This window comes from Myotis daubentonii, chromosome 15, assembly GCF_963259705.1.
Source record: "Myotis daubentonii chromosome 15, mMyoDau2.1, whole genome shotgun sequence".
NCBI lineage: Eukaryota > Metazoa > Chordata > Mammalia > Chiroptera > Vespertilionidae > Myotis > Myotis daubentonii.
The window spans coordinates 3787680-3799839 of NC_081854.1; the positions used below are offsets into that span (position 1 = coordinate 3787680).

Genomic DNA, 12160 nt, shown 5'->3' on the forward strand with positions numbered 1-12160 from the left:
CCCTCGGCTGCGAGGCGCAATGCATCCTGGGACTCGTAGTCCAAGCCTGCGGACCGCCTGTTTTCATTACGCGGCTGAGAACTTCCCCTCCCGGCATGCTCCGCGAGGCGGAGCGGGGCGCTGGGGCGGTGCCTAGGGACGTGGGGCGCCCACCGCACTTGGTTTTGGGACTTTTGGGGGTCGGGGTCCGCCTTCCCGAAGCCGAAGGGGAGGGGAGAGAATCCGAGTCCGCTCCCAATACCCCCAGCATGGGATCCTCTGGCCTTCCGGCCACCCCAGGTCCGCCGCGCCCCAGAGCAGATGGGGGTGGGGGTGGCCCTGAAACCTGACCTCGGAATCCCACCGCGCTCGGTCCCAGCGCTCCCGGGGTCCTTCCCGGTCGTCTACGTCTCACCCCCGGGTTTTAAAGCGAGTCTCTCCGGCGCCTGCCAGGAGGGGTGCAAGCATGGGGTGCGGGTGGGGAGGAGACGCCCTTTGGGGAGGCGGGGGTTGGTACAGGTCAGTTTTGGGGTGGACACTGCAGAGATCAAAAGAAGCCATCCCTCACGTAAAGGGGTGCCCCTGTTCCGGTCAGCCCTCCCCCCTCTTCCGGCGAGACCCTCCCCTCCTTTGCAACCTCTCTTCCCAGCCGCTTTGCCAGGTGTAGGTGCGGGACCTGGGTGGCGCGGCCCTGGAATTTCCCGGGATTTCTACGGCGCTGAGAATGCTCCCCGGGCTGGAGAAACCCGCAGAATGACCTGCTGTGGGACAGGGACTCCTTTGATCTTGTCGAGGTCGCCCGTTCGCCAGGTGTGGCAGGGGGCTCGGGTCTGAGAGCGGGGATGCGGGCAGGGTCACCCTGGAGGCCTTGAATGCCCGGCTGAGCGGCTTTGGTATTGCCCAGGGGCAAGGCGGATGGGATATGGAAGGATGAGCGCAGGGGAGGGCAGGATCCCACCGGGATGTTGAAAGCACCCTCGAGGAGGCCAAGGTGGGCGGGAGGCAGGAGGGTCAAGGAGGGGGCTGGGTCAGGAACCTGAAGCAGGGGACAGGTACCTATAGCATGTAGGGTCACAGCCGGTGTGGCTCAATGGATGGAGCGTAGGCCTGCAGACCAGAGTCCCAGGTTCGATCCCAGTCAAGGGCACATGCCCAGGCTGCAGGCTCCATCCCCAGTAGGGGGCGTGCAGAGGGCCGCCTATCAATGATTCTCTCTCATTGACGTTTCTCTCCCTCTCCCTTCCTCTCTTTATTTTTTTAAAATATATTTTATTGATTTTTTTACAGAGAGGAAGGGAGAGAGATAGTTAGAAACATCAAAGAGAGAGAAACATCGATCAGCCGCCTCCTGCACATCTCCCACTGGGGATGTGCCCGCAACCCAGGTACATGCCCTTGACCGGAATTGAACCTGGGACCTTTCAGTCTGCAGGCCGACGCTCTATCCACTGAGCCAAACCGGTTTCGGCCCTTCCTCTCTTGAAACCAATAAAAAATGTATTAAGAAATAATTTAAAAATAAATAAAATGTTAAAAAAAAATAACATGTAGGAGGAAGAATAGGCAGAGTTTGGTTAGCAGCTGACTGAGAGAGGGAACCGGGAGGGCCAGAGAGATGCACGCAGATTAAGACGCTGAATTTCTCAGGTGCTCATGGGACTCCAAGGATGGAGGAATCTTGTTCATTTCCTTCTGTTGGTTTTTTTTTTTTAAATAGATTTTTATTGATCTCAGAGATGAAGGGAGAGAGATACATCAACGATGAAAGAAAAGCATTGATCGTCTGCCTCCTGCACACCCCAATTGGGGATCCAGCCGGCAACCTGGGCATGTGCCCTCACCGGGAATCGAGCCGTGACCTCCCAGTTCATAGGTCGACGCTCACCCACGGAGCCACACGGGCCCGGCGAGTCTTGTTCGTTTCTAACTAGCTCTCCTGGTTTGAGAGAGTAATTTGGAAGTCCCAGACTCAACTAGTATTTTTCTGAGGAGGCCAAACTTGTCTCGGCCCCACCCCGTTTCTCCCATCAGACCCAGGAACCTGGGCCTCGCCCTGCCTCCCGGAGTCTTCCCCAGTAATAAAGCAAGCACAAGCCTTCCTTTTATCTTTATATTGAGGTAAAAAATAAAGAACATTATGGATGTGGGGGTCAGGGGGAGGGACAAGGCTTCCCTCTCTAATTGACAGCAGGGGCTGATGGGAACCAGAAGCTCCAGGGAATTTAAAAATAAAATAAAATATGTATTTATACATTTATATATATATATATCATGTTAGGCGTGTGAGTCCCAGAGAAGCAGGAAGCGGCGGCAGGAAGCGACTAGGCACACAGAAACACACGCGTGTCTCACACACTCAAGCGGTGCAATTCCTCTATGGCGGTAGCAGTCCCCACCTATCCAACCCACCCACAAACCAAAAAAAAAAAAAAAAAAAGGAACTCGTCCCCTTTAAGGAGAGGACCACCCAGTACTTGTTGCCCTTGTGACAGGAAGAAGAAAAGAAAAAACCCAGGCCTCCCAGCAAAGGCGGCACATGCTCTTTTCAATACTGAGGCCGGAGCCCCATGTTCCTGCCCTACACCCCCACCCACCAAATACTGCAGACAGCTCGGTACCCAGAGGGTAGTCAGGAGGGAAGGCAGCCACGATCCTTGGGTCCCTTTAAATCAGCCCGTGGGCAGGGGGTTTTGGTAAGCCTGGCAAAAATTCTGGGGAGACTGGATGCCAGGTGGGGCCCAAGGACCCAGGGTCTGTGATGTAAGCCTCCTGCCCATCCTATATAATAAAGAGCTAATATGCTAATTAGGCTGGACCGGCCGGACGGCCTGGACAGCGACCTTCCCGAATGACCAGTGGGTGGGGCAGCCGGGGCTGCGAGGGCCGAGCCCCTTGCACGAATTTCGTGCGTCGGGCCTCTAGTTGGAAATAACTGACCTCCAGGGATTTTTTATTCTTTACTTAAAGGGGAGGCTTTACTATACACCCCCTTCCACTGCGAGAAAAGGGTCCCCCTCGCTAGCTACCCTCCCACCCCCAGAACACACACACACACACACATATACACACACACATACACACCTACTAAGGCACAGCCAGCGTGGGCACATGCTTTGGCAATGAGGCCCCGCAGGGGGGCTGGGGTCTGACCAGCTGCTATGTGGGGTGTGGAGCTCAGCACCTTTGGAGTTGGGGTGGCAGTGGGGGGTGACCAAGAAGTCCCAGGGCTCCCGGGGAAAGCGGGAGAAGGGAAGTGGGAAGAAGTGGCACAGGAAACAAGGCAGGCGAGAAAGCAAACAGGGCGGATCGCCAGGAAAGAATTGACGACGACGAGGGAGGAAAGGAGAGAGAGAGTGAGGAGAGAAAGGCAACACAGGGTGTGGGCAGCCAAAGACGCAGGAAGGGATGGGGACAGAGAGTACAGGGCGGGGCGGGGGGGGCGGGGGGGGTGAGCAGGGGACAGAAATGGGAGAGGAGCCCCAGGGGGGAGGACATCGGAGGAGATCAGAACCCGGTAGAGACGCCCTGCAGAGAAGAGGGCGTCGGGAGCTCCGGGACAGCCTCAGACCCTGACGAAGACCAGGCGGGCCGAGTACACCAGGTCGGCCACGTAGGCCAGCAGGTTGATGGCCGTCAGAATGGCCACGGCCAGGCGGCAGTCCCAGCCGCACACGTACTGGACGTGGCTTCTCCCGCAGCTGTAATCCTTCCTGCGCTCGGAGACGCCGCCATACCTCTCGTCGAACTGGTAGAGAGGCCAGAGGACCATGGCCGAGGCGTAGAAGAGGACGGAGAGCAGGGCCAGGCCGGACAGGAAGGTGGGGAAGGGGATGGGCAGCGCGTTGGTGCAGTCGAACAGGTTCAGCAGGATGGCCACGGCGGCCAGGATGAAGCAGATGGCGTAGACGGCCACGCACCACTCCAGCGCCGGCTTGTTCTTGTACAGGGAGGAGTCGCTGATGAAGGCGAAGATGATGCAGGCCACGAAGGTCTCCACCACCTTGAGCAGGCCTGGCACGGTGGCCATGTAGCCCGTGATCTCGCCGGGCCGGGCCCGGGTCCAGGCCACCTCGGTGGCGTACGCCACGCACGCGATGCAGGAGAAGGCGGTGGCGGCGATGGCGTGGTCCCTGGTGCGGCCGTGGCTCAAGAACTGGACGTAGGTGGTGGGGTAGATGATGGAGGCCGAGAGGCAGAAGAGGGCGGCGTAGCAGGCGTAGGTGATGGGGAAGTTGCGCCAGGACAGCGGGAAGCGAGCCTGGAGCCCGCCCAGCTCCACCACGATGATGATGAAGGTCACGGCGAAGCAGAAGCACCAGGCGAACATGCACCAGTTCCCCGAGAAGCCGACATAGGCGTCCACGCTGGCTACCAGCGAGAAGGCCACGCAGGTGGCGAGCAGCTGGAGCAGGCGGAGCAGGCCCAGGGGCTGGTACAGCGACCGAGGCGACCCCAGGACGGTCGGGGAGGCCGAGGAGGATGTGGTCGTGATGGTCGTGCGGGTCACCGTCACCGGCATGGCTGCGAGGAGGAGAACAGAAGGCGTCCTAAGCAGGTTCCAGCCGGGAGAATTCAGGCCCCTGGCCTCTGCCGGCCCCGGGGGGGGGGGGGGGGGGGGGCGGGGGGGCCAAAGGAACCCGGACTGCAGCTGGGGGGCATCCCCGATGCAGGCCTTTCAGTTGGTGAACCTGGTGGCAGCCTCCTCCTGTCCTCTGGCCTCAGGTGTCCCACCTCGCACGTCAGAGCCCAGGAGGTCTCTCCTTGTCAAGACACTCCCTTCTGCCCTGACCGGTTTGGCTCAGTGGATAGAGCGTCGGCCTGCAGACTCAAGGGTCCCAGGTTCGATTCAGGTCAAGGGCATGTACCTTGGTTGCGGGCACATCCCCAGTAGGGAGAGTGCAGGAGGCAGCTGATCGATGTTTCTCTCTCATCGATGTTTCTAACTCTCTATCCCTCTCCCTTCCTCTCTGTAAAAAATTAATAAAATATATTTTAAAAAAAAGACACTCCCTTCCTCTCCCTGGGACCCACCCCCTGTGAAAGCACAGAGCTCTGGGGGATGGAGGGAAGGTCGGAGACGGTAAAGGGTGGATAAATGATAATGGAAGGAAATGATGTGGGGGGGGGGGTGTAATAAACACACAACACAATCTATATATATACATAAAGGCCTAAGTGACCATTACGACCAGCTGACCAAAAGACCGCTCCACAGGTCGCTATGATATGCACTGACCATCAGGGGGCAGATGCTCAATGCAGGAGCTGCCCCCTGGCGGTCAGTGCGCTCCCACAGCCAACCTCCCATGGTTTCTCCCCCCAGGCTGGCAGGCCTCGATCAGCCCCCATCGGGACTTGGCAAGATGGCCCCTATCGCCCCAATCACCGGCCAGGCCGAGGGACCCCACCTGTGCACAAATTCGTGCACCGGGCCTCTAGTACACAGATAATATATGATTGTATTCCTGAAACCTATACTTTTATCAACCGATGTCACCCAATAAATTCAATAAATAAATTAATTTAAAAATCCACAGAGCTTTTTCTTTTCTTTTTCTAATTTACTGATTTTTAGAGAGAGAGAAGAAGGGAGAGAGGGAGAGAGAGAGAGAAACCAATCTGTTGTTCCACTCACTTATGCATTCATTGGTTCAGTCTTGTATGTGCCCTGACTGGGGATCAAACCAGCAACCTTGGCGTATCGCGATGACAGTCTAACCAACTGAGTTACCAACCACAGAGCTTTCTTCCCACAGACACGCAAGGCTGCCCTCCTTCTCCCAGGGACTCAGCCACCCAGCATTCAGGACTGGACTCTAGCCCGGCCTGTGTGGCTCAGTAGTTGAGCGTTGACCCGTGATCTAAGAGGTCATGGTTTGATTTCCGGTCAGGGCACATGCCTGGGTTGCAGGCTGGATCCCCAGTAGGGGGCGTGTAGGAGGCAGCGATGGATAAATTTTCTCTCATTATTGATGTTTCTATCTCTCCCTCTCTCTTCTCTCTGAAGTCAATTTAAAAAATAAAAAGTATATATTTTTAAAAAGTATGCTCTTTCTCTCTGTCGAGTACTGTGCTCTCCATATTAAAAAAGAAACCCTAGCTGGTGTGGCTCAGTGGATAGAGCGACGGCCTGTGGACTGAAGGGTCCCAGGTTCGATTCCGGCCAAGGGCACATGCCCAGGTTGTGGGCGTGATCCCCAGTGGAGGGCGTGCAGGAGGTAGCTGATCAGTGATTCTCTCTCATCATTGATGTTTCTAGTTCTCTCTCCCTCTCCCTTCCTCTGTGAAATCAATAAAAAAATATTTAAAAAAAAAAAATGTGCTCTAAAGCAACCCCTCCCGTGTCTCCCCACCATCCCTTTCAGAACAAGAGGCTATGTCCTTATGACCTCTTAACAGCCATCTCTCTCTTAACTTCCCTGCTTTGGGGCGCCCAGGGCTCTGCATCCGAGCCTCTGTGCCCAACTTCCTCTTGACCGAAGGCAGTGGTTCTCAACCAGTGGGTCGCGACCCCTTTGGCGGTTGAACGACCCTTTCACAGGGGTCGCCTAAGACCATCCTGCATCTCAGATGTTTACATGACGATTCATCACAGTAGCAACATGACAGTGATAATTTTATGGCTGGGTCACCACATGAGGAACTGTATTTAAAGGGCCAGAAGGTTGAGAACCACTGACCTAAGGGGACCTAGATATTTCTGGCCTCCAAAAGTTCAGGAGTCCGACCTCCCCAGTGCCTGCCTCCTCAGGGACCCACATCTAATCACATCTCGCCTCTGGGTAGCACCGCCCCCCCTCCTTCCCCACCCCCACCTCAGAGACCAGGAGCCTCAGGAGAGCTTCAACCCAAAGGAAGTGGAGCTTCCTCTTGCCTGCCCCCCTCCCCCACATGGAGCCCAACCCCCTCAGGACCCCAGCCAGCTAGTTCCCCTCCTTCAGGAAAATTCAGCTCCCAGCCCAGCCCGTGTGGCTCAGTGGTTAAGGATGGCCCATGAACCAAGAGGTCAACAGCTGGATTCCCAGTCAGGACACATAGCCGGGTTGTGGGCTTGATCCCCAGTAGGGGGCGCACAGGAGGCAGCTGATGGACGTTTCTATCTATCCCTCTCCCTCTCTCTCTAATAACTTTTTTTTAAATTTTTTTTTTAAGAAATTCAGCTCCCAGATTCTAAAGTGTCCAGTGGCCCGGCCCTTCCACTGCAATGCCCAGGCCTCCGCGTTATGTAGCTTCAGACCTCGGGGTTCTGAGCCCTCCGCAGCCAGCACACCAGCCAGCCACCTGCGCTGGGACCCGGGCTTCCTCCCCCGCCCTCCAGGTCCTATAAAGGCTCCCTTATCAGCTGCTGCTCCCTAGAAGCTCAGAAGGCCTCTCCCAGCCTCAGGGAAATAAACTTCCCCTTCTGGGGTCAGAGCCGGCGTAGCAGGCTCTACCCACCTGGGCGCCCAATCCCTGCAAGGCAGCTCCCCCAATTTCCGGCCCTCCCCCCCCCCAACCCCCGCCCCCTGGACACAGGAGCCCAGTCCACACACACTCCTTCTTCAGATACACACGTGTGGGGCCCCACTCCTTGGAGAGCAAGGTCCCAGATACATTTCTCAGGATCTAGGAGTCAGAGAGACACCCTGCCTTCCAGCCCCTCCTCCCTCAGACCCAAAGTCCAGGCCCCCAGCCCCTCCTCCCTCTGAACCAGGAGTCCAGGCCCCCAGCCTCTCCTCCCTCTGACCCAGGGGTCCAGGCCTCCAGCCCCTCCTCCCTCAGACCCAGGAGCCCAGGCCCCCAGCCCCTCCTCCCTCTGACCCAGGAGCCCAGGCCCCCAGCCCCTCCTCCCTCAGACCCAGGAGTCCAGGACCCCAGCCCCCTTACCTGCGGTCTTAGCCGAGGACCCCGACAGAGAACGATCTGGCTGCCGAGGCGGCTGAAGTCAGACACCTGGAAAAGGTTCGTCAGAGCATGAGACGGAGAGAGAGGACGTCAGCGTCCAGCGCAGCCCAGCTCCGCCCTCGGAGACCCAGGCGACAGCCCGGCCCGGGCGAGAAGGCTCCCCCCGCCCCTAGGAGACTCAGCAGCCGCTCCGGCCACACCTCCCGGCCGAGGCAGCCCCACCTCTCCCCCCGCTCCCCCCACCCCGTCCCCCAATCGCGGGGGTGGAAACCCAGGCCACTGGGCGAAAGTGCGGGCTCCGCGAGGCGTGGGCGTGTGTGCGCCCGGCCCCGCCCCGTCGGGGGAGGGCCCTGGGCGGAGGCTGCGGGGCGGCCAGCGGTCTGAGCCGCGTCTCCGGCCTTATAAGGACTCAAGTCAGCCCGGCCACCAGGAATGCGGCTGGGACCCCCGCCCCGCGCCGGCCTCCGGGGTGACCCGCCCCGCTCGTCGGTGGGGGCGGGGGGAGGGGGACATAGGGCGGAGAACCTGGACTCCAGGTCCCAGACGGAAGGGCCTGGGATCCACGTTTCTGGGACGTTCACCATGTGAGTTCTGGGTCCCTCTGAGGATGGGCGGGGCGCCTGGTCCCCCAGGAGGGCCTCCTAGAGAGGGGTGACCGGGAACCCGGACCCGGGGGGTTGCGTGGCGGAGACCCCCGCCTCCAGGCCTGGAGCTGCGCCCCGCTTTGGAATGGAGAACAGAGATAGGTAGTCACACCTCCACCTCCTCCGGGAAACAGGGTGTCCCTGGGGCCACCTGAAAGGTGCCGCCCCCGGCCCCTCCCTCCGGGGCCCGTTAGGAGGAAGTCGGGGCCGCCCCGGAGGAAGGGGACGGGCCTCCGCGCCCCAGAGGTCGCGTGGAGAGCGGCCACCTCCAGGGTCGCCGAGGCGCAGCTCGGGAAGGTGCGGACTGACACGAGGAGGGAGAGGAATGCCCCCTCGGACGGCCCCGGAGGCACCCCGCCCTCTCCCGCCGCCAGGCCGAGCGCCACACCCCGTCCCTCTGCAGACGGAGGGTGGCGCCCGAACCCCAGCATGTGCTCTCCACACCAGGGCGCCGGCCCCAGCCTGGTCCCCCCTCGGCCTCCCGGCCCCGTCCGCGCTCTGGGAGCACCCGTGCCGGACCTCAGCCTGGCCGCTCCAGTCCCCAGGTTCCGATTCTGTGCCCAGGTCGGGGAGGTCCAACATCCTCACCCCCAGCCACACGCGTTCCCGAACTCAGGACTCCCGCTCCAAGCTCCCCCCCCCCGCCCGAGCACTTCCCCGCACCGGGTTCCAGCCCCGTCAAACCGGATCCCAGGAGTCCCAGCCCCCTGAGCCCTCAGACCCAGGAGTCCTGGTCCCCAGCCTCCTCCCTCAGACCCAGGAGTCCAGGCCCCCAGCCCCCTGATCCCTCAGACCTAGGAGTCCTGGACCTCAGCCTCCTCCCTCAGACCCAGGAGTCCTGGTCCCCAACCCCCTGAGCCCTCAGACCCAGGAGTCCTGGTCCCCAACCCCCTGAGCCCTCAGACCCAGGAGTCCTGGTCCCCAACCCCCTGAGCCCTCAGACCCAGGAGTCCTGGTCCCCAACCCCCTGAGCCCTCAGACCCAGGAGTCCTGGTCCCCAGCCCCCTGAGCCCTCAGACCCAGGAGTCCTGGACCTCAGCCTCCTCCCTCAGACCCAGGAGTCCTGGTCCCCAGCCTCCTCCCTCAGACCCAGGAGTCCTGGTCCCCAGCCTCCTCCCTCAGACCCAGGAGTCCTGGTCCCCAACCCCCTGAGCCCTCAGACCCAGGAGTCCTGGTCCCCAGCCTCCTCCCTCAGACCCAGGAGTCCTGGTCCCCAGCCTCCTCCCTCAGACCCAGGAGTCCAGGCCCCCAGCCCCCCCTCCCTCAGACCCAGGAGTCCTGGTCCCCAGCCTCCTCCCTCAGACCCAGGAGTCCTGGTCCCCAGCCTCTTCCCTCAGACCCAGGAGTCCAGGTGTCCAGCCCTCTCCTCTCCAGAACCCGAGTCTGGCTCCGCCCCAGTCTTTCTAGGGACTCAGACACCCTGAATCCCAGCCCATGGCTCCTTCGCACCCAAGAATCCTGGACCGCAGCCTCACCTCGCAGGTTTGCGGCGGCGGCGGAGTGGAAGCCGGGGCGACAGCTGCAGCCTGGAAGGGTCTGCGGACTGGGTGGGGATGGCGGGTGGGTGGGGAGCGAGCGCGGGCGGAGCCGAGGGACGGAGGGAGGGCGGGGTCGGCGCGCGGGGCCCCGGCGGCAGAACGGGACTCCCCTAAGCCAGGGCTACCCCAGCCCCGCCCGGGGCGGGGCCAACGCAAGACCCCGCCCCCGGGGACATCAGTGCACCTCGCCTGCCGGAGGAGGGGAGGGGGAGGGGGATGGAGGGCTGAGGTCACCGTCGCCATGGTGACAAAACAGGAAGACACAACAGCTGGCGGAGTCGGGGCTCCTGGGGTCTGCCCTCCCCGACGCAGCCTCGGCGCAGTCTCCAGGGGAGGCCCGGGAAGGCCGTTGCCATGGCAACCCGCCTGTTTGGGGTTTGTTTAGCACCGAGACCCTCAGCGCAGGTCCCCACCCGAGTCTCCCCCCACGCCCTTCTCCCTCTGCCTCCCTGCCCACTCCCTCCCCGGCCCGCGCCAGCCCGGCCTCCCAGGAATGGGTGAAACCTTGGGCATCTGGGTCGCACGCCGCGGGGATGGATGGCCAGCCTCAGTGTAATGCAGCGGTTCTCAGCCTCGGCTGCCCCTGAGAATCACCCGGGAATCTTTTTTTTAAAATCCTGATTTCTGGGCCTCGTCCTCCGGAAAATTCTGTTTCTTTGTGCTGGGGTGAGGCCACAGCAGGAGTAACAAAGAAACTGAATTTCCAGAGGATGAGGCCCAGATATCGGGATTTCTTTATTTATTTATTAATATATTTTTATTGATTTTTTTACAGAGAGGAAGGGAGAGGGATAGAGAGTTAGAAACATCGATGAGTGAGAAACATCGATCAGCTGCCTCCTCCTGCACGCTACCCACTGGGGATGTGCCTGCAACCAAGGTACATGCCCTTGACCAGAATCGAACCCGGGACCCTTCAGTCCGCAGGCCGACGCGCTATCCACTGAGCCAAACCAGCCTGGGCCAGAAATCAGGATTTAAAAATAAACAGCTCCCAGGTGATTCTCATGGGCAGCCGAGGTTGAGAACCGCTGGTTGAATGGGATCTGCGGGCTGGGGTCTCTGGCTCCTGGGGCCTCGGAGGACGAACGCGGTGCCGAACCCGAGGCTTCAGGAAGTTTCTGGGCTGAGGTCCCCAACTCCTGGGTCCCCCCAAAAGAACAGGGGCTGGATTTGTATACTTCAGGATCCGAGGGTCGCCGAATGGTTCTTGACACTGGGGCTCGCGGTGCCAGGACCGGGGGGAGGGCTGGAGCCCCGGGTCCCAGATGGCACCGTCGGGGGAGCGGGGGAGGGGTGTTGGCAGCCAGATCCCCGGGACCTAGGGCGGTGGGAGCTGGGGCGCCGCCTCGCCTCCCGGGCTCCACATGACGCCCAGGCTGGGGGCCCAGCTTCTTGGCTCGGAAGAGCAGCCGGAGCTCAGACGCCTGGGTTTCCCGGGCAGATGCGGTTCCGAGTCCTCCCGGGTCCGGAAGGCGGAGCTATTTTGGGCCCGCGATCCAGCCTCCGGGAGAGGCGGGGGATGGGGGGTGGGGGGAAGGGGGGAGGGCCCGGGAGCGGATGGGGCGCGGGGGCTGGGGGCGCGGGATCCAGGTCCCTGCAGGAGGGGAGGGGGACCGGCGGCCGGTCCCGGAGCGGGCGGGGCTGCGGGTCCTGATCCAGGGGCGGCTCTGCGGCTCTGACCCGGGTGGACCGAGCCGGGAAGCCCGGGAGCTGCAGGGCTGGCGGCCGGGCCCGGGTCGGCGGGGCGGGGCGGGGACCGGGGACGGGGTCCCCCCCTGCGGGCCGTGCACTCACCGCGCTCTGCAGTCCCGGGCGCGGCCTGGCTCCCGGCAGCCGCGGGGCGGGCCTGGCGGCGGCTGCGGATGCTCCCGGCGCTGGGCTGACGGGCGCTGACCCGGCCGCGGCCGCTGGGCACCGTCCAGGCCGGGGGCGGCGGAGCTTGGAGGCCGAGCCCCGCAGGGGAAGCGGCGGGAGAGGCGGAGGGAGGAGTCGGTGGGGTCCCGGAGCTCTGTCCACCGGGCTGCGTGCCCTACGGAGATGGGTGGGGCTGGGGGGGGGGGAGCTAGATGCTGCAAGCTCTGCAGAAATGGGGGGTGGGAGAGGGGGGAGAGG

General features: G+C 61.5%; 1 protein-coding gene across 3 annotated transcripts; it reads right to left on the reverse strand.

Moving 5' to 3' along the window:
• Positions 1-2075: 2075 nt before the first annotated feature.
• On the reverse strand, positions 2076-11959 carry MYADM (myeloid associated differentiation marker). Of its 3 annotated transcripts, none has more exons than XM_059665823.1 (3): positions 11843-11959; positions 7846-7911; positions 2076-4500 (listed from the first exon to the last, which is right to left on the reverse strand). In XM_059665823.1, the coding sequence occupies exon 3, from the start codon at positions 4496-4498 to the stop codon at positions 3542-3544; it is 957 nt and encodes a 318-aa protein (XP_059521806.1). In that variant the 5' UTR covers positions 4499-4500; positions 7846-7911; positions 11843-11959; the 3' UTR covers positions 2076-3541. The 3 variants fall into 3 exon arrangements, with proteins under 3 accessions (XP_059521806.1, XP_059521804.1, XP_059521805.1); XM_059665821.1 differs by lacking the exon at positions 11843-11959 and adding an exon at positions 9983-10121; XM_059665822.1 differs by lacking the exon at positions 11843-11959 and having other exon boundaries at positions 7846-8054.
• Positions 11960-12160: the final 201 nt, after the last annotated feature.